This window comes from Hylaeus volcanicus, chromosome 4 (genome assembly GCF_026283585.1).
Source record: "Hylaeus volcanicus isolate JK05 chromosome 4, UHH_iyHylVolc1.0_haploid, whole genome shotgun sequence".
In the NCBI taxonomy this organism is placed as follows: domain Eukaryota; kingdom Metazoa; phylum Arthropoda; class Insecta; order Hymenoptera; family Colletidae; genus Hylaeus; species Hylaeus volcanicus.
Genome location: NC_071979.1, coordinates 17829132 through 17848931, shown reverse-complemented (window position 1 = coordinate 17848931; position 19800 = coordinate 17829132). Strand labels below are relative to the sequence as shown.

Genomic DNA, 19800 nt, shown 5'->3' with positions numbered 1-19800 from the left:
GGGAGGGTATATTGCCCATACATGGAACTAAAGAGCAGAATGTAGGTTGCGGATGCTAATCTAATAGGAAGCTAAGAATTTCGACTCCCCCGACGGTCAATCCTCGAAAAATCGAGTCGATTAGAAACTCGTACCGTTCACTGCTCGGTCAAGCGAGAAATGATCTTAGCCGAGACACTCTCACGGTAGGTCAAGTCGTGCGTGACAGCTTCGAAACCATTTCAATTTCGTTCAACGTGCGAACAGGATCAAGGCCAGGATTTCTTTTTCGAGCGCATGCTGGTGCACTGTTCCTAACGAAGCCCGCGATTTTTGTAAAAGTAACAACATTGGCTTATGACCTGCGGGTCTATTGGAAAACTGTATTGGTTCAGTCGTTTCACGCAGGCTTTGTATAACCTAACAAGACGAGGGAAAATTGGCAATTGATACGCTCTAAAAAATCTGAAGTTCTGCAGAAATGAAGTATACGTATAAATTGATATTTTTCATTGGTGTTAAGGAACAATTTCAGAAAGGGAAACTAAGAAACTGGACCTAATACCGAAATACTGACTGTGATGGATTCTAATGTTCTATAATAACCTATTACAAACTTTGATCAAGTCCTTCTGACCCAACACATCGGAGTCACAAACAATCTATATATGTACAGGCCCAGACGAGTTCCCCAAAGGTTCCCCCAGGGTTAAGCAATTTCCACACGGTTGCGTTCGAGATTTACCGCCGTCTTGGCTGCAGGTTCGGTTTCCTCACTCCTGTCTTTCTCACGAAAAATAGCATCGAGCAGAGCGATCGACCAAACCCGCGGGTGAACCTCCAATAAAGCTCGGAGTGTATGCGCCGCAGACACCTTTGATCGTTCTCCCACGCTGTTGGGGAACGATCGACGGCCGGGGGGGAAAAGAGAATCTGAGGAAAACTCGCGACACGATTCGTGCCACGTATATAGATATAGGCGGGATACGATGGGAAATAGGAACTAGGTTGGGCTGACGGAGCGATAAAGCCTCGCAGATACGGATGGTAATGAGAACCGGCGCGCAGGCTCGTGACTCGACCTGGTAACAATAGGGTTGCACCCGGGGCAGAACCACTGGAAGAGTGAAAAAAAGACGTTTTAACGGGCAATGCTCGTGAAGTAAAGTCCATCACACGTTGCAAGACACACACGTGCATGTGGCGAACGACGGTTGGCTTGCGAACGCCAGATGCCGTGGCTCGGATCTGGATCGCGAATATTGTTCGCATATGGCCTGTGGGACACAATGGGCGAATCGAGAGTACGCTGCTGGGCTCGTGATAACGGCCGCTCTCGTGGGATGCCCACCCTCTTTCGATCTTGCGAAAGATCACGGGCGTGAGCGTATATAAGTGCGAGCCGCGACGACGTACAACAACTCGGTCACCCGGAACTTGGCGCGCGATACTCCAACCAAACGGGTCTAATTTATGTTTGACATTACGTCGGGTAATAATGCGGCTCGATGCGAGCTCCACAGCTTAAGGGGACGCTTTGGGCTAGAAACGGGTAATTAGACGCGGATTCCCGTGTGAATTTCGTCGACCCAGGAACGCCCTGTCGCGGAAAGGATGGATTTCGCAAAGTGAGAGAACTGATCGAAGTTGGCAAAAACTTTTTTTTTGGAGGACTTAGTTCTGAAAAGAGAGATTTGGCGCCATGAGAGATTTTATCCTTAATGAAACAGTGGTAAGAAGATGAATTCTAAAAGACTCTAAAAACAGGCGTCTACGACCATCCAATCTCAAAATTGCACGGGACTATGGAGATTTCGATAATTGAGCCGTTCATTGCATACATCGATTAACTCCATAAAACAAAAAGTTGAAAATGCGACGAAATAATGTACATTATTTTTTTTAAATTCTCTTTGTAATATACATTCAAATAAATATTGGAGAATGCATAAAGACAGATGTTGCTCTCATGTAACGGTATATATAAAATTAATAAGAAAGAATAGTCAAAAAACAATCGTCAATAATGTTACCTACTCGATTGTCCTGCAATTTCACTAACTATGCTTATAGTTATACATAAAGTGTACCAAAAGTTTCTGAATATTACAAAAGAATGTAGTAAAAAATGACCACGCAACGTTTCGCGCACAATGCGTGCACGCTTGTCGCGAAAGTTTCCGCGACAAAGCGACAGTCACCCTACCGTTACTGGAGAAGAATTCGACTACGTTGGAGTGTATAAAGAGGGTTGGTCCATTGTTCCCGACAATAACGCCACTTCTTCGATGCTCTTGACAGTTTTCAAGCGACCGTTTACGCGATTCGTTGTTCCGTTCTTCGACACCGATTAATCCATCGCCAAGACGCGGTTGTGGGGGCTGCGAAACTAACCCAGAATTGCGTTTATGTACGTCGTAATGTAAAATCAATGTTTTCCTTGTTTCAGACGGGGATTACGTGACGGGAGACAATTTCTTTGATTCGCTCGACAATGGCGTGGTGGTGTGTCGACTGGCGAGGGTTATCCAGGAAAAGGCGAGGTTGGCGATCGACGCTGGAAGAGCGAAAGGGGTAAATAATCGTTATTCTTCAAGGGTGATAGTTCTTTTCGTCCCTTTACGGATGAGTGTACTAAAATGGCCTTATCGCCAAGATAGGAAGATAACTATTCACGCAAATTTTAATTTGATTCAGAATTCGAGTGTTTTATTTTTAAGAATAGATGTTCTATCATTATTTTCTAGTCACCACCTGTGATAAGGGGACGATGCTGGGAGAACGCAGCGAGACGCAGCTTCTTCTCCCGCGACAACATGGAGAACTTCATTCAGTTCTGTCGTCGTCTGGGCGTCCACGAGAACCTCCTGTTCGAGAGCGACGACCTCGGTAAATCACCGCAATTAATTCCAATTACAAAGATTACACGGACGGGATGCTTTATAATAATTATCATTCATAATTACTGCGGTCTGAGCAAACTTTACCATAACGTTTTCAACCCCAAGTGTTGGTATTCTTCGGTATAGAAAAGAATGATGAATTTAAATAAAATGGTGATAATTAAAAAAAATATTATTTTGTTCAATGCACGACTCTATTAGGTCCTTTTCTATCATTTTTATTATTATTCTTATTACTAATTCCTTGTATACCGAAGAGTAATCCAATAACCGAGTCAACATTACGATAAATCTTGCTCTGACTGCAATGATCGTGATTTGTAAATTAGTTGAACGAATCGATCCGTTTCCGTGCATTTACTCCAGTCGTGGTCTATCCCAAGTGTTCCGTGTCGATTGAAAGCGAAGTCCCCGCCAATTACGTCGCGCTACGGCTGCGCGCGAATATGCAAATTGAAAACACTCCCGAGGCGCAAGTAATTGTCGCGAATTAACCGCATCTCTTCGAGAGACGAAAAGAGCACGAGTGCTCTTTGCTCGTGCCCGACTGGCTTCAAATGCTGTGAAAACAATACGAGCCCCTCACGAGACGCAGTCGGCGAAGAAGAGGAACCCCTAGGTTCGAAATGGTTCGAGTCACGCGTTTGATTGGTGGGGAACGATTTTTTACATATTCGGTATTATTTCAAGAATTTTTACCCAGACATTGAGTTTTTACCGGGATTTAACGATTTCACTCACCATAATGAGCGTGGAAAAGAATGAAAGTTCAAGTACACGAGAAAAAACAGCAAGCTAAAATAACGAGACGAACTGCCGTTTCGCGACACAGACCTAGACTGAAATTTAATTTAAAAGTACAAGGCAGATGAGAAAATTCTGCTAGGTATGAGAATGTCACGAGAATTAAATGTTAAATTATGTATAAATAAAAATGTTAAATTCTGGCAACGAAAAAGTAGATCTTATTGCAAGAGAGGTGAAAGCAACAATAACACCAAATAAAGAAATACCAAACAGAAATCCAATTAAATCCGTCGTTAATTACCAAGTAGTAGAGGCGACGAAAAGTAAAACCATATAACAATAAATGTTAAATAACGAAAATAAAATGGGATGAAAAAATAAGCTGTATGTTTAGAATAAATCCTACAGTAAGCAGAAGATGTAGTTAAAATTTGATACCACTGAAAGTGACTAAACGCACTGTACGGACCACTTCCATGACTATATTTCTAGCAATTATTCAACATCACACCATCTTTAATTTCGCAGTTCTACACGGACAGCCACGGAACGTGGTGCTCTGCTTGCTGGAAGTGGCTCGATTGGCATCGATATATTCCGTGGAGCCGCCGGGACTAGTTCAACTCGAGAGGGAAATTGCTGAGGAGCAAGAAAGGGATCTTCACTGTTTGTCCGACAGCGGTATATCTCACAGCAGCCTCGTCTCCTGGCAATTCCAATCGCCGTCTCCCACCGCGACGCCCAGGCCGCAACCAGAGAAAATCAAACACAGCAGGTACGTGTACTACGGAAATTAACTGAAATTAACTATGGAAATCAGCTTGTTGAGGTGCAACCAACCGTCACAGAGAGTAGGCACGATAGAATAATTAGATTTTCAGGTGGTAACGTTCGATCAGGGTAACCGGACTTTCTTTTCGAGGAATAGTGACGCTGAAGTCGCCATTTAACCGTTTGCACTCGAGAGGTGACTCTTTGTCACCACTAGGTTTGACAATAAAATGATTGTTGGTAACATAAAGGTGATCTGATTCTCAAATCTAAGCTTACCATTCGAGACAATAGAATGCTAAGAAAGCTTTTCGAGTTGCTGATAGATACCACAAAAAGAAGCCTCGAGTGCAAAAGGTTTATAAATTTAGGAATTTGTTTCGTATGTAATACAAAAGGCCACAAATGGATTTCTCTTCTCGATATACATCATTGCAATTTCATTATTAACAAAAACTTTCTACAAAACTTCCCACCTGACTTGACTGCTTCGGGAGAACTGATGATGGTCCTATGCTATACTTCATACCTGAGACTCATGCCTCTTCTGCTCATATGGAAATGTTGCAAATTTTAAAAACACGTGAACCCATATTGACCCTCGTGGGGTAACTGAAGGTTACCCTCTTTTCATTCGAGGGGCGATTTAGAAGCGACAGTCTTTGTTTATCTTACAATTTAGATTTCATTGAATCTTGAACTGTTCGTAGCGATCATAAATAGCTTCCTGAGCTGGTACACTTTGAAGTAGTAGTAAAACACTTTGCTTCCACGATTCTCCAGTCATGGTAGAAGAAGGTTTAGTCATTTAAAATGTTAGCTTTCTGTAACGAAACTGTCGTCGAGTGCAAAGGGTTAAAAGGTGTTGACGTCATCTTACCTTTCCACCCCGATGGTCAGTTACTGGTACCTTTACCTCGCTGCAAGTTTGACGACCATGCGTACGCATGGCTGAAACGTGATTCGACGACGAAACATGTTGTCAGAAGGACGAGGCTCTCCGTTTGCTGAAAAAGGATTCGCTTAATGGGCGAATCTGCGAGGCGTTACATTCTCAGAAAGACAGCCGTACGCTTACCTCAACCGTAACGCAATGCCGTAGGAGTGGCAGTGTTTCGTAGCGTGTAAAGCTTACGGTATTTACGCCGAACCCGTAGACGTAGACGATACGCTGGCGTAATTATGATAAGTAACAGAACTGCTCTCTTAACTACCGTTGTCATAAAAACTTCCCCGCAGATACTTTTTAATGAAGACGATAATTGTTGTATCGTGTTACTGGTACGCGCCTCGTTTAACGATGGCAGTGAAATGAAAATCCTTTTCAGCGTTTTTATCGAATGATTCCGAGATAAACGTACGAGTTGTTGACTGCTTAATAGTAGAAGTATCGAGCAAGTCCATTTCATCCATGTATGTCGAATTTCTTTATTGAAATTGCATAATTATCAATTACACTTTTGTTGGAGTTTTTGGTAGTTATCATTGAAATAGGGTTAACTAATTTCGAAGATATAGTAGTATGGTGATCAGATAATTCAGTCACCGCGATCACTATTATGATTTCACGTTTGTCGCGCACCGTTAGGTATTTGTTTGCTATTGTATTCCACTGTCGCGGCTAGAATATTGATTACATTGTTATGCCAATATCGGTAAATTTGAAGTACATGGTTTATTCCAACTAAAAGTTAGGTGCATTCAGATTTGATATTACTAAAAGAACTGTGTTTAAAATTCTAAATTAAATGAAGCCATTATAATTCTTCCTGTGGAGGAATAATTGCTTTAGAATGAGAGCTAGTAGACGTACTGATAGATACTTCAAATGCACTGATGTTTTGCAGTTCAGCGTCGGAGGTTGCATCGACAGGAACGCATTGGTTGGATCCCACGACTGGTACAACGCACGAGCCCGAAATGCGAAGGTCGGTGAGCGATAATGGGCCAGCAGGTAGCGATGGGGTGCCCAGTGATACGACAGAGGACGACTGGTCCCGTGGAAGCGCCGAAGATCCAGACGAAGTTCCATCGCCGTCTTGCTCACCTTTGCCCTCGCCAGCCGAACCGCCAGAGCACACGGGGCCTATAACGGAACTCGATCGCAAGGTGTAGTAACGATTCAAGCTCGAAATAATATTATTTTTATAGCGAACCTTCGAAGACACTGACCGAAGTCGAAATAAGTAGAAGTGTGGATGTCAGGATCTCTTATCGAAAAGAAGTGCTCTTTGGTGAATAATGACTTACCTACTCATGCAAATTTGTCTCTAAACATATTGAATATTCTATTTAGACCTATCAGACCTACAAACAGAGTCAAAGATGGTCAACTGGGTGAAATTCCTCGTGGGAAATCTTTATACGCCGCTGGACGCGCAAGTTGCATCGCGTCACGTTCGCTATGAATGGCGAAGAACGAGGAAGGGATAAAGAAAGGCACAATGGACGCGAACAGCTCGGTTTAAGCTTTTTCACGTATGCGTTTGCACGCTCGCGGACCCATGCATGTCGAATTCCTGCATACGAAACAGCGGACGTCGCGAGACTGAGCATCTTCGACTTTTCCTGAGAGAACGACACAGCGATTTATCTTTAGGGATGGTCGATCACTCTTCGTCCATCGCGTCGACTTAAAAATACGCTGCCACCGTTTTGTGGGCAATTTTTACTTAGCGCGATGTTCCCTGCTGTTTTTAGGTGAGGAGAGCGACGGAGGCGGTCCAGAGACTCTGTCAGTGTCCCTCGGAGAAGTGCTCCAAGTTGAAGGTGCGCAAGGTTGGGGAAGGCCGTTACCACATCGCCGGAAGAAACGTCTTCATCAGAGTACGTAGCCTCTTGAATCATCCTTTCATCTTCCAGCGTTATGGAACGACTAACGCGAATAAGCAATTTATCCCTTTCAGACCTGAATTTTTTTTTTTTTACTCGTACTAATGTAATTTAATTTTTAGGGTTAACTTGAACTAGTAGGGAAAAAATTAAATAAAGGTCCTAATAGTGTAGTTTTCGAAAGAAACTGGTCTTTCTTCATGTGCACAAATAAGGACATTCGTCCTAAACGATAATGTCGGTAATTTTTTTTAATTTTATATCCTCAATTGTGGACACAAGGTCTGACAGGGTTAAAAATATTTTGTGAATGGTTGAGCGAAAACAACGTAAGTTTTATAAAAGACTATTAATAAAAATGGTCTTTAAGGCGTCCGAGCTAAGACTGACTTTGGCCTTTTCTCGGTTCTTCCTAAATATTGATTCTCACACATACACTCATACATACGCACCGACCACCGAAAAGCGGTGCCGATTGTGCAAAAGCAGCACGTATAATTGGCTATACGATTTACTTCGTATAATCATTTTTCTACAAACGCCAGGTGTTGAATCGTTACAGCGAACAAAGCTCCTTGAATTATTAAAAGCGTTACCGGGTGAAATCTTGCCAGCTGCTAATGATCGTCGTGCTACTTTCGTGTTCGCAGCTTTTGAAGGGGAGACACATGATGGTCAGGGTAGGCGGTGGCTGGGACACCTTGGAGCATTTTTTGGCGAGGCATGACCCCTGTCAGGTGAGGACCCTCAACCGCGAGAGCACGCCGCCTTCACCCCACGGCAACAAGCACAGCAACTTTCTTCCAATTCGCGCCAAGTATCGCAGCCCTCCGCCGGAATTCGTCTCGGCCCGCTAGCCTAAAAGCACAGTGCCTGTTACAAGTCCACGCTACTTCACGTTCATGCTGCTGTTAGTCCGTCTGGTACAAGTAGAGTACACGACACGCGCGACACGTCGACAAGGTGGCGTTACAGAGACGAAACGTTGTTTGTACGCAAAGGTGACTGAACCGTGACGAGTCAGGGGGGAGGGAACCATGCTGATAGGATAGACGATGGGTGACGCGGTATATCCCTGAATTTTCATTAATCGAAAACGAACCCCAAAACCTGAGACTTTCCTTCTTTCCAACCACTGTGCGTTCACGAAATCGAGGAATTTCGAGGGTTCTTCCGCGTATCTATCAGCGAACGTCTCCAGGGATGCGTGGTCTATGTTACGCCTATGCTATCTCACGATTACATCACTTCTATTCTCGTAATCATGTACACATTGGTACCAAGTGCACCTATTTCTTAGATGGATAAGTTATACAGGGGATGGCACTATTTTTTATTACCTTGTCATGTAATACGGTTGGGGAGCACTAACGTTTCACGTACGTCCTTGCAAGTGTGTTAATATGCAATCTTCTTGCGCGAAGTTCGAGTATTCAGGGGGCAGGTGACTAGAATCAATTCAGTAATTTCGAGGATTGATTCCGACGAATATTCTGACGTTCAGAGGTTACGTAACAGTACTAACATTTTTCTATTTATCGTAACTCTCAATAATTTGTGGTCACAGCGAGTACTTTGAATGAAAATCAATTTCTTCCCTATTCTAAAACTGCGGCGAGTTTGTTGTGCTTTTGTGAATGACATCAAAATAAATTCATATCATCGAGACTGGTATCTCCCTCTTTGAACCTCATTTTCTTAACGATCAGACGCTGATGATCTGTATTTTAAGTTTGTACGACGTATCGGGAAAGCGAACATCAAGAGTAGTAATTAGTTAATAGGAAGAATTGATTTCCATTTACAAAATTTGACGATTATAAACACTTTTATATATACGATTTATCGAAGTAGCTTCGAGTTACGTGCCCCGTGCATAAGTGCAACGTGTATATTTGTTTGTACTGTATTCACTTCATTGATTGTACGATAAAAGTACAAAATTATTTTTCGTACAATATTCACTCGCTTCGTCGCTTAAACGTTTAATCCTTTCGATGCTGGGATCGTTTAAAAAGTTTTTAATCGAAGCATTTCGTGCGTGGAACTCTCATCGGCATGATGAAACACGCCAGCCTCTCGAATCCTATATAGCACCGAAAGGGTTAAGTGTCACGCATACCACAGATGACGGGCATATTAACGCTTGATTTGGAAATTGTCTAACAGAAATAGGTAGTAGGGCAATGCACCTGGTAGAGGTAGCTTTACGACCGCAATGACCAAAGTTCGTAAGTGGTATGTCGAAACGATGCCAGTTACAGGTTATCAGAATGTCGTTTACATTCAAGATAACCGTGGTATATTCTCTGCTCCCATTCCAAAATTCGTACTACATTTGGAACAAAATTAATTGGCCACTCAAGATCTCGATTCATATTTTTATTTTGCCGCCATTCGATGCAACTTCGGAGTTTACGTTAAATATTATTACTTATTATTTGAAATGATATATGTAATTACATCAATTCGATGTGGTATCTTGTCTTTGATATATTTATAATGATATCGATGCTTGCTCGGTGTCATATAGTGTTAACATCGTTCTGTATTAATTCCAACGCGATATCAATGCAAGGTTTCAATACCTTTTGACGCTTCTTATTAAATGTTTTGGTATCGAATTGCTTGGACGTTATCGATATGTATCGTATCAGTTTCGTTTCTAGTGACAAAGTTGCATAACTCTAACATGTAAACAGTTCACGTTAGCTGGATGACAGATAGAGTGACGAGGGTGGGGATAACGGTGTAGCTGATTAATTTCGTTCCGACTGTAAATTATTTCTGCTTAGGGATGTTCGATTCTTACGAAAAATTGACTCAGAATCGTATGTCCCTATTTAAGCTCCGGCAGTCGATCTATGCATGTGATTATAAGGAAGTGCAATTATAGACTCAGGTAACGTTTGCCTAAGTCGAGAGCCTGACCTCTTAATGCTACAGGAAATTGTACTCTTCGAATGAACGATTCCGTCTCGTAGAAATGCAATATAAGGGATAAGATAATCCTGTCCAGATTCTCCAGATTGTTAGGTACAATCTACGTTGCGTGAAACTTGAATATTTGATATTACTTGTACTTGGTCATTGCTACATCTTGCAAAGGCGAATCTCGTAGTGCACTTAAAATATTTTTCGTGGTAAGCAATATAAGGCATATAGGCTATAACTGATGACAGGGTCGGTTACAATGTTCGATAATTCATTGTATTTATTTGTATTGAACTAATAAATTGACAAAATGTTGTTACATGATGCGTCGAGCAGTCGACACGAATGAGGTTGCCAATTACATTATGTATAAAAGAAGAACACGATTGAGTAAAAGTATATAATAATCTATTTATATGTAAGTATAAATAGATTATATTATATATAAAAGAGAAAACTCAAAATTCGTATCGTGAGAATTTTGTTATGACTCTCAAATACGTTTTATCAAGAGAGAACGTATTCTTTCCAAAACGTTAGCAACCTTAGTGTTAATTCTTTCTTTATACGAATCGGTGAAACGATATCTTGGTTTTCGAAACATTTTTTCATTCCATATCTGGCTATCATATCCGCCGACCCTGAAGTAATGATTACACTTTGGCACATAATCGATAACGTAATTAAATCGGCTATCTTGCAAAATGCTTCATGATAACTGCCATAATATATGTTTTGTACTTTTATAATAAACATATAGGATAAGGAATGCGAAGGGCGATATCGTCGAAATTTACAACGCGTTGTGTTTGTTGGGTTCACAGAAATGCAAGGGCACAGGAATGTGCAAAGGAATACCAAAGCAAAGAAATGCGCGACGAGTAATGTCGGCACGTTGAGGCTATTGTCGTTCGAGGATTTATTTTTCTCTTTTGTTAGACTTTTTCCCCTAAATTGACTGTATCATAGCCTTCCACTTCGTATTGTTCAACGCGTAGTACGCATCTAATAATTTCGTTAACACATTTTGTTTGTATTGGCGTTGGAGACTGTATTTATTTGTAAATGATGTATTGCGACGTAACGGCGAACAGGATAAATTTACTTCGCTACCTATTATGTAATATCATCTTTGCTACGCGCGAATGAAACAATTCCGCCATATTATATTATTGTAAACATATTAATCGATAAGTCTGTCTATATAGTTTAATTAAGTTATTTTGTACCTGCTTGCTTCTACGCAGGGTATCGAAAATATTTTCCTCGTAAAACCGGACATTACGCATTTATAGGTTGCTATCGTGTAACGTTGTCCTTGGAATAATAGCATTTATCTAATGCTGCAATACTTGCAAATTTTGTTAGGAAACAAAGCACCGAATCCGCGGAAGTCTGTGCAGTGATTTGTTGATACGTATTTCGTCGCACGATAGCCATTTTCAATTTGTTTCTACGTGATTTGTGATACGATCATATCGCATATACTATTTTCAATTCTCGCTTAATGTTTGTACTCAAAACGTGCTTTTGTAAAACCTAGGTTGTAAACGTCTCGTATATTTCACGTAACACGTATGGCTAATAACGTTAGGTTTATGTAAGTACGATACTATTATGTTAATTGTTATATTTTGTTGAACAATAAAATATTTAATTACGAATCTCGTCGATGAATCGTATAATACGATGATCATAATCGTATTTATATTTCATTGAAGTGGGGATTGGAGGGTGAGTTTTAAAGACGAATCTATAAGTAACAAATATATTTTTACTTTCCTTAAGGTGCACATGTTAATACAAAAAGTAAATTAAGTTTGGTAAACATCACTGTGGTCATAATAATCAGTCTGACACAAGTAAAACCTACAATTATACATAATTCATATAAGAAGACGATAGAAGTTTCAGCGCTCGTGAACTTTGGAGAATTTAATGATCAACTTCATCCGTCAAGTAGTTAAAATAATAATACTCGTATAGAGTTAGAATGTATGTGAGGCGTCGTATTTATTTAGTTGTATTCATTTGTTACAAGATGTATCGTCAATGGTGAACGTTTTTATTTCTTCTTGCTTTTTCCTAGCGTTAGCGTATGATGGAGTTGAGAGTACTGTATCTTTCGTTTGTTTAATTCTATAATATCGTCCTCGAGTTTCTTTCTGCTCTCCTCCACCTTTTTCTTCTCTTCCGTGTGATCTTTTTTCAGTTTATCGAATTTGTTGTGAAGCTGGAAGGTACATACGCGAACGAACTTATAAAAAGAACCGAAACATATCGACGTTTAACAGAAATATATATTCATACCTCCTTCTCGGCTTCTTTCAATTCAGCTTCCTTCTCTTTCACCCGTGCCACGAACATCTGCCGCATTTCATCCTCCTTCTGTTGGAGCTCTTGCAAATGGATGGATCTCTTTGCTTCGCAGGTCTGTTGAAAACTAACTGGTTTATTTTCACTATCAACATCGCTAAATCCCATCTAAGAGCAGGAAAGTAAAGATTGATAGTGGCATTTTGAAACACGTAGGAATTAATACCTCGCAGAAGCAATTACCTGTTCTAATCGCTTTTTACGATATAGTTCGTAATGACGACAATGCGTTTTCTCCCTCATGTCTTCCATATTTGTTCTTATTAACATTTCACGCAATTTGACGAAGTCGCAATGGGATTCGTTTTCCACTACAATAAAGAATATTTTAATCAAATCAAACATTTCGCTACGTTCGTAGCGGTACGTTTTATTTGAACGTAGCGAAGACGAGTCAGCTGACTTTTAACATTGTGATCAATCAATTTTTTCAATATGTGTAAATTTTAGCTTATGGGTAATTTTTTTTACCTTGCACCGTGCCCCATGGATATTGTCGAGAGCGCATCATTTTGTTTCCAACTCTAACGAAGTCGGTGCTACCGACTACTGCGAAAGGTACGTGCGCATTCATGCTACAATTTACTTCCGATACACTTTCGTCATCGGTAGGAAATTGATAAATATGAACTCCGTTATTTTGTAATTCGGATATAATCTTACCCTGCAACGCGAAAAATTCATGTTGAATATAACGCGTGAATTTAACAATACCTCGAGGATTACGACATAGTTTTTACGATGTACCTTGAACTTTTGTAATTCTGTTTTAGATATTGTGTCAGCTTTAGCAATAATTGGAATGATGTTAACTTTTGTGTCAAGTTTTTTCATACACACAAGGTCGATGGATTTTAATCTACAATTACATATTTGAGGCTGAGTAAGATTGCCGAGGTATTAATATCTATGAAAAGCATTTTGTATTGTATATTTACCCATGACCAGTAGGGCAAATAAAATATAGACAAACATGAATACGACTATCATGGTATGTTGCCAGAGAGCGTTTTATTTTCAACTCTTCCTGCAAGTATGCCTCGAACTGGGCATCAATGTAATCAACAACTGCTTTGAAGCTATCTTCCTTATTAATCTGATCACCGTATCCAACTGTATCGACAATAGTAAGCTTCAGCCGAACATTGCTCTCTTGTAATTCATATGTGTGAGCTTTAAGCTTCACAGATGGTAGATTATGTGGACTTGGAGTAGACTCAAAACTTGTATTGAAAAGGGAATCCATGAGAGTAGACTTTCCAAGCCCTGTCTCACCTATTGTAACACCCAACCACCACTGTAGTAACAATACTCTAAAATCTGAAGCACATGCTTAGCATATGGCAAAGTGTTTTCCATACCAATACAGAGGATGTTGAACACAAATCCATTTTGAACTGATTTATTCACCAATTGATCCGGAAGACTATCGAATCCAACGTGACCGGATAATTTCAAATTACGCAAAGAGGATTCCAACTGGAAGTACAAATTTTGCATAAATGTTACGAACATACCTGACCGGATATTAACAGTACTATCTATAAATGGAGCGAGAACGCTTCGACGAAAGTACTGTTGTTATGACAGAAGACAGACCAACGCCCTTCAGGCTGTAAACACTACACATACGTTGACGATAGCTTAGATTTACACTTGAACACAAGAAAGGGCATTTAAATGATCCTTTCCAGTGACAAAAACAGTCAGAAGTAACGTAGCATACGCGTAAAATTGAAACAAATCAACACGTACCTTTATACGCTCTACATCCGCCGACGCCATTTTTACTACTAGTGACGCGTGCGTTTACTCATACTGCAGTTCTCTGTAGTACCACTCATACATGCGCCATCATTGATAGTGGGTGCATCCAGGAAAGCAAACGTGGGCGACTATTTCCCGACACTCGACCCCAAGGGGTACCGGTTATTGTACTAATGGCGCCATCGGTGGGAAAATGCCCAAGTTTGTCGTAAGAATAATTCTCACTATTGCTAGTAGATGGCCTTACTACCTAGAGTGTCGATAATTGTTGCTACATTTACAAATAAAAATGTATTTGCTGCGTTTAAGTAATGTATTAAAATATTTTGTTTACTGTAGTGTTATAAAACAAAGAATCGTATTAAGTATTTACGTATTTATGAAAAATAAAGAATAATCGATTAAAAGGTATCGGTGGTGCCATCTTAGAAAAACTGTGAGAACTATTTTCATTACAAACTTGGGCGTTCACCCACCGATGGCGCCACTGAAATCAGTACTTATCCCTTTGCGGACGAGTGTCGACAAATAGCCGCCCAGACACTTTTCCTATCACAGACAAGTGACACAAATAGCCGCCTACGTATTAGAAAGCGTATGTCTATCTTTATAGAGCAATATTATACACACTATTAAAGTAGACATTTCTTTTTAAACACTTTTTAAACGAATTAGTCAAAACTATCCTTTTCGTGGCGAAAAATGAAATAGCATTAAATGAAAATTGAAATGTTCGGTAAATTTACAATCTTTAGTTGTCATACGTTTGTCGAATTGTTAAACACAATTTATATAAAAACGATTATTAAAACATATTATAAATTCAGTGGTTCAATTGATAAATGATTCACTCAATGAAAAAGCAGTGATTAATCGATAATATTATTACGGATTATGTCTACACGGGCAAAGGAATATAAAATATTTACAGATTCCGTTTTCAATTACGTTTGGAAAATAATTCACAGCCGTGTCCTATTAAAATTTTCATTTCGTCCTTTTGCGTTCGCATAGCCGCAGACAATGAAAGACAAATAAATGGCCGGGCTTGTGCAATTATTATTTCTCGAGTATCGTATTTTTGTTCAGCGTGTTTGAAATACGGCTAGAACTTTCTGTTGAATTTTTCTATATTCAAATATATTCAATTTGTTGGAGTACTTCAGTTAATCGCATGTGATAACAATTCTAACTACTCAATCCCAATGTATAACGTTTACATATTTACAATTGTATTGTTCCTGTATAGACAACTTGTATTAAATTTATAAATTTATACAATTTATGGATTCGCAGAGTTTATTGTAACTGCATAATTGCATCATTGTCAGACAATCACGATTTCAATCGAGTTCGATGGCAAATCAACTGTTATAGAACCGAATCTGTAATTGCGATTAACAATTACGATTCTAATTGTAATTGTTAATCGTTAATTGGTTTACGTTTCACCCAATTCTGGTTTGTGCACATGCAAATGCTCAAGTTATCGATTTCGTTCACCGCAAAGTTCATTCGTTTGCATGACACTATTCAGCTAATTACAAGATGTAATATTTATTTAGAATTTCTTCATTCGAATAATTGCGAGAAAAAATGAGTCCCAAACTGATGAGTTCATTTTGAAATTAATTCATCGTTTGGATCACGTATATTTAGTAATTGAGTCAAGATTACTGCATCACTATTTACAATTATTTTCAGTAGCCCTCAGGGGCTGTAGCTTTGTTTAATTGTAGCTATAGTACGGGTTTAGCAATCACTAGGTACACGAGCTGTAATAGGAGGGCCAACAGACTTGTGGCATCTCTATTGAATGATGAAAATAGGTATCTAAGCAAATGCAAATACAAAATTAAGCAAGAATTAAATGAATGTAAAAAACGAACAAATGTAAGACTGGTACATTAGGTGTTATAGTTATAGGCCAATCAATAGAGCATTTTTGTGTGACAAAAATAGTAACAGCAAACCGACTGTGCAGTTACATAAAAGGGGATGCGTAGATTAATAGGTATATGTTTTTCACTCCCAACTCTGTTCCGTTTTCTTGTTATTTACAATTTAATGCTAAAAAAATCGTGATTTTTGTCGTTTTTTGCTTATAAATTTTAAACTAATGCAGCAATATTAATGCTCCAATCAGATAAAATGTAGGCGATGAAAATACCTACAGAATGAGACCTCGAACGTCTCGATCGGATAATGATGAACGGAGAAAAATCTGGAAAACCGGAAAATTCGATGTTTTTTCAAAAATTCGTATCTCCGTCATTTTTTAAAATGAGGCGCTGGCCTTTTGGGAACAAGTAGCGATTGATATGTTCTTTATGTATGCAAAAAGCGGAGATTGTCGGATAGATGGTTTTCTCACAATCGCAATCTGAATTTTTCAGTGCGCTTTTTTCCATCGGACCTGTATGCGTTATCGTAAGACCGATTTTTATTTTTAAAACAGATTTGAATAGTTTACGTCGTGTACTATAAAACGTATATTCTAGTTTTTCGATGAAATGTGTTGAAGTACGAGAAAAGCCCTTGTAAAGTTGACTAAACACGGCCGAACGCTCAATCGCGGTCGAGTGGTGGGGGCCGCAGCGGCATTTTATCTGATTGGAGCATTGATATTGCTGCATTAGTTTAAAATTTATAAGCAAAAAACGACAAAAATCACGATTTCTTAGCATTAAATTGTAAATAACAAGAAAACGGAACAGAGTTGAGAGTGAAAAACATATGCCTATTAATCTACGCATCCGCTTTTATGTAACTGCACAGTCGGTTTGCTGTTACTATTTTGTCACAAAAACGCTGTTTTAATTCTCTACCGATTGGTCTACTACGTTATACGACTTCGCACCTCTATAAACAAACTTACTCCAATTTTTCAGTATACATGTGCTCAAAAATTTCATCTGTTTTATATTTCTCTACTAAAGTTTCAAGCCCTCGAGGAAAGGATCGAATACCCTTATTCGTAAACCCCGCTACGTCCACCCACGCAGCGCGGCGGTCGGTGTTGGGAACTTAGCGACTCAGTTAATGGCGGTACTGCGAGCGCGACGCTAGGGTCTTTCGCGCTGCCTCGCTGGCAGGCTCCTCATAACAGTGTCTACTTTCTAACATGGCAGATCAATTTGTGTTGTATTATCATGTGACGGGGAAAAGCTCTCGTACATAAGACGGTATTTGTGTAAACTATCATAGATTCTCCTCGCGGGGAGAACGTGTTGCCAGGTTAGATTAACGTCGCGATGGCGGACATGAAAAGTCCACCGTTCAGTGACATTAAACGGCCCGAGGAGGTGGTGGCGATGGCGATGAACGACAGCCTCAAATTCGCCGTGCTGATCGGGCTGATCGAAGTGGGACAGGTGTCGAATCGGGAAGTTGTCAACACCGTGCTTCACCTGGTGAGCAACCCTGATTTTTTATACACAACAACTAGCGGGCCGACTGTGCGTTTCAAGGCGATTCCCGCCGATTTCCCAGCATCGGTCCAAATCTGTCAACTCGAACTGTCAAACCGGATCCTCGGTGCATACCGCGGGCACACGCTGAAATATCTCGTTATTTGCTCGCGATCGTTCGCGATACGTCGTTTGTTTGTCAAGAACGTGAACGTCGCGTAACGTTGAACGTTGTTTCGCTCACGATTCTAGTCAACTTTAAACGCAAAAGTTTCGTAGAAAGTTACGACACTTCTGAGTAAACGCGCTCCTTCTAGCGCTGATTTGGCTCCGTGAAAACTTTTTACTTCCTCGGATTTTATTATCGGAGATGAGGAGAAGTATTGGTATCGGTGAAAATTTGAAACCGGTTGTTATTAAGAGGAGGAAAGTATCGCCGCTGGAATTGGAGTACTCCAGGATTTTCGTGTTATTCTTTAGTTCTAGTTTAGTGCTTTGAGTTCAATAAGAATTGTTTAGGAACTGTTAGAATGTCTAAAATTCTGTACATATGTTAGTCTTTTGCTTGATATCAAGTGAGCAGTTTAGCAAATATTGTGGAATTTGAAGTGGAAACTTGTATATAGGAGTGGCTTAGGAAACAAGGTAAAATTTGGAGCGGAAAGTTTTGTATGAGTCATTGGTATTTAATTTTTAAAGGGATTCTATATGCATGGATACGTGCACTATTCGCGCGCGAGAAGAATGTTTCTGGCGACGCCCGTAGATTTCATCACTTTTTTAATATTACGGAGGGCCGTTTTTCTCATTACATGATTTAACGCTATAGATTAATTCTAGTTCCTTCGTATCCACGGTATTGTTTTCTAGACAAATCCGCTCCAGACAATGTGTTGAGGATACAATTAGCTGACACGGATTTCATTTGATAAAGAAATGAGATTAACTTTCATATTAACTTTAATTTCGTCTAGAGTGATCCATGCGTTGCTTTCGAGATTTAGAATCATACTGATCGTTTAAAAAATTACCGACAAACACGACGCTCCGAACGATAACGGGCAGTGAGAACCATAAAAAGGAAGAAGATGCGAAAAAGTACATAAATTAAATATGTACATAATATGCATATTGGATAGATCCGTTATCGTTTGAATATTTGTTTTCGTGCAAAGAAACAGAAAGGTAGGAAACGAGTGTCGAGGTAATCGGTCGAGGCACACGGTAATTTAAACGCGGCATTTAAATTTAGATATTTTCGAAATACAATGTGTATTGTTGTTACAATGTCATCTATCGTTTTCCTTTCGAATATTATTCCTCAACCTTGGCACGTCATTCGCAATTATATTCACTACGATTTTCCAGTGATAAATCGTAATTAAACAATACAAATTAAATCTTTAAGCGCATGTTTGTCTCTAATATTAATCAGATCCACTTGTATTGAAAAAGAAGGAAAGCAATCACCACGCGTAAGTGCTGCAGAAATAAATTCACGTCAGATGCACTCTTCTCGCGCGCAAACAGTATTCATGCCTCTTGTTTTACATCTCTGGAGTGGCTTATCAGAAAATTATAAAATTTGGTATGGTGGCTCGTATATTCGAGTTATGAATGTCGTTAAATTTTTGATAACGTTTGACGAGGGGCTTGCAGAGATTTCGACGCGGATATGCCATATTATTCTTGTTGTTTTGATATTGTTGGTTAGGAGTTTCAACTAATAAAACCGAGTTTGAAATTGCGACCAACGTCGAACAACCACGACCGGTTTATCTCTCGTGATTTAACGCACCTACAGTGTTTTCAGTGGTGGCAGTTTGCTTTACGGCTGAAACTTTGCGCGCGTATCATGTAGGAAAACAGATTCTCATTCGCTCGTAATTCCTCTCGTTTCGCCATACGTGGCGGTATGTTAGTGCAGGACAACCGACGATCATTTAGCTTTCTGCTAATATGCTGTACTATAACCGTAACGGTATCAATTTGCTAATATATCGATACTATAACAATAATATAGTGATACCATAGCAGGACTTTATCAAATAGGAGAGCATTAAACTAAATTACTGTACCAG

General features: G+C 39.7%; 3 protein-coding genes across 9 annotated transcripts in view; 2 read left to right on the top strand and 1 right to left on the bottom strand.

Moving 5' to 3' along the window:
- The window catches only part of LOC128874940 (growth arrest-specific protein 2-like), a 36007-nt gene extending 24177 nt beyond the window's left edge, over nucleotides 1-11830 (top strand). The window contains exons 3-9 of one of the 2 annotated variants that reach the window (XM_054120131.1): nucleotides 2429-2553; nucleotides 2727-2868; nucleotides 4158-4404; nucleotides 6248-6509; nucleotides 7101-7226; nucleotides 7883-7969; nucleotides 10991-11830. In XM_054120131.1, the coding sequence (XP_053976106.1) occupies nucleotides 2429-2553; nucleotides 2727-2868; nucleotides 4158-4404; nucleotides 6248-6509; nucleotides 7101-7226; nucleotides 7883-7969; nucleotides 10991-11065 (1064 nt within the window). In that variant the 3' untranslated portion in view covers nucleotides 11066-11830. Of the gene's footprint in view, nucleotides 1-2428; nucleotides 2554-2726; nucleotides 2869-4157; nucleotides 4405-6247; nucleotides 6510-7100; nucleotides 7227-7882 lie in introns of both variants that reach the window. The other variant, XM_054120130.1, reaches the window with a different exon arrangement.
- A 90-nt stretch (nucleotides 11831-11920) lies between these two features.
- Nucleotides 11921-14435, bottom strand: LOC128874941 (septin-2). 3 transcript variants are annotated; one of them, XM_054120134.1, is made up of 8 exons: nucleotides 14298-14435; nucleotides 13904-14021; nucleotides 13481-13817; nucleotides 13290-13401; nucleotides 13014-13206; nucleotides 12726-12853; nucleotides 12477-12650; nucleotides 11921-12399 (listed from the first exon to the last, which is right to left on the bottom strand). In XM_054120134.1, exons 1-8 carry the CDS (start codon nucleotides 14325-14327, stop codon nucleotides 12232-12234), a joined length of 1260 nt encoding a protein of 419 aa, XP_053976109.1. In that variant the 5' UTR covers nucleotides 14328-14435; the 3' UTR covers nucleotides 11921-12231. The 3 variants fall into 3 exon arrangements, with proteins under 3 accessions (XP_053976109.1, XP_053976110.1, XP_053976107.1); XM_054120135.1 differs by lacking the exon at nucleotides 14298-14435 and having other exon boundaries at nucleotides 12477-12599; nucleotides 13904-14164; XM_054120132.1 differs by lacking the exon at nucleotides 14298-14435 and having other exon boundaries at nucleotides 13904-14150.
- A 2954-nt stretch (nucleotides 14436-17389) lies between these two features.
- The window catches only part of LOC128875101 (neurobeachin-like), a 191682-nt gene continuing 189271 nt past the window's right edge, over nucleotides 17390-19800 (top strand). For 2 of the 4 annotated variants that reach the window (XM_054120449.1, XM_054120448.1), the window contains exon 1: nucleotides 17390-17722. In XM_054120449.1, coding sequence (XP_053976424.1) covers nucleotides 17564-17722 — 159 coding nt within the window. In that variant the 5' untranslated portion in view covers nucleotides 17390-17563. The remainder of the gene's footprint in view (nucleotides 17723-19800) is intronic. The other 2 variants (XM_054120450.1, XM_054120451.1) reach the window with 2 other exon arrangements.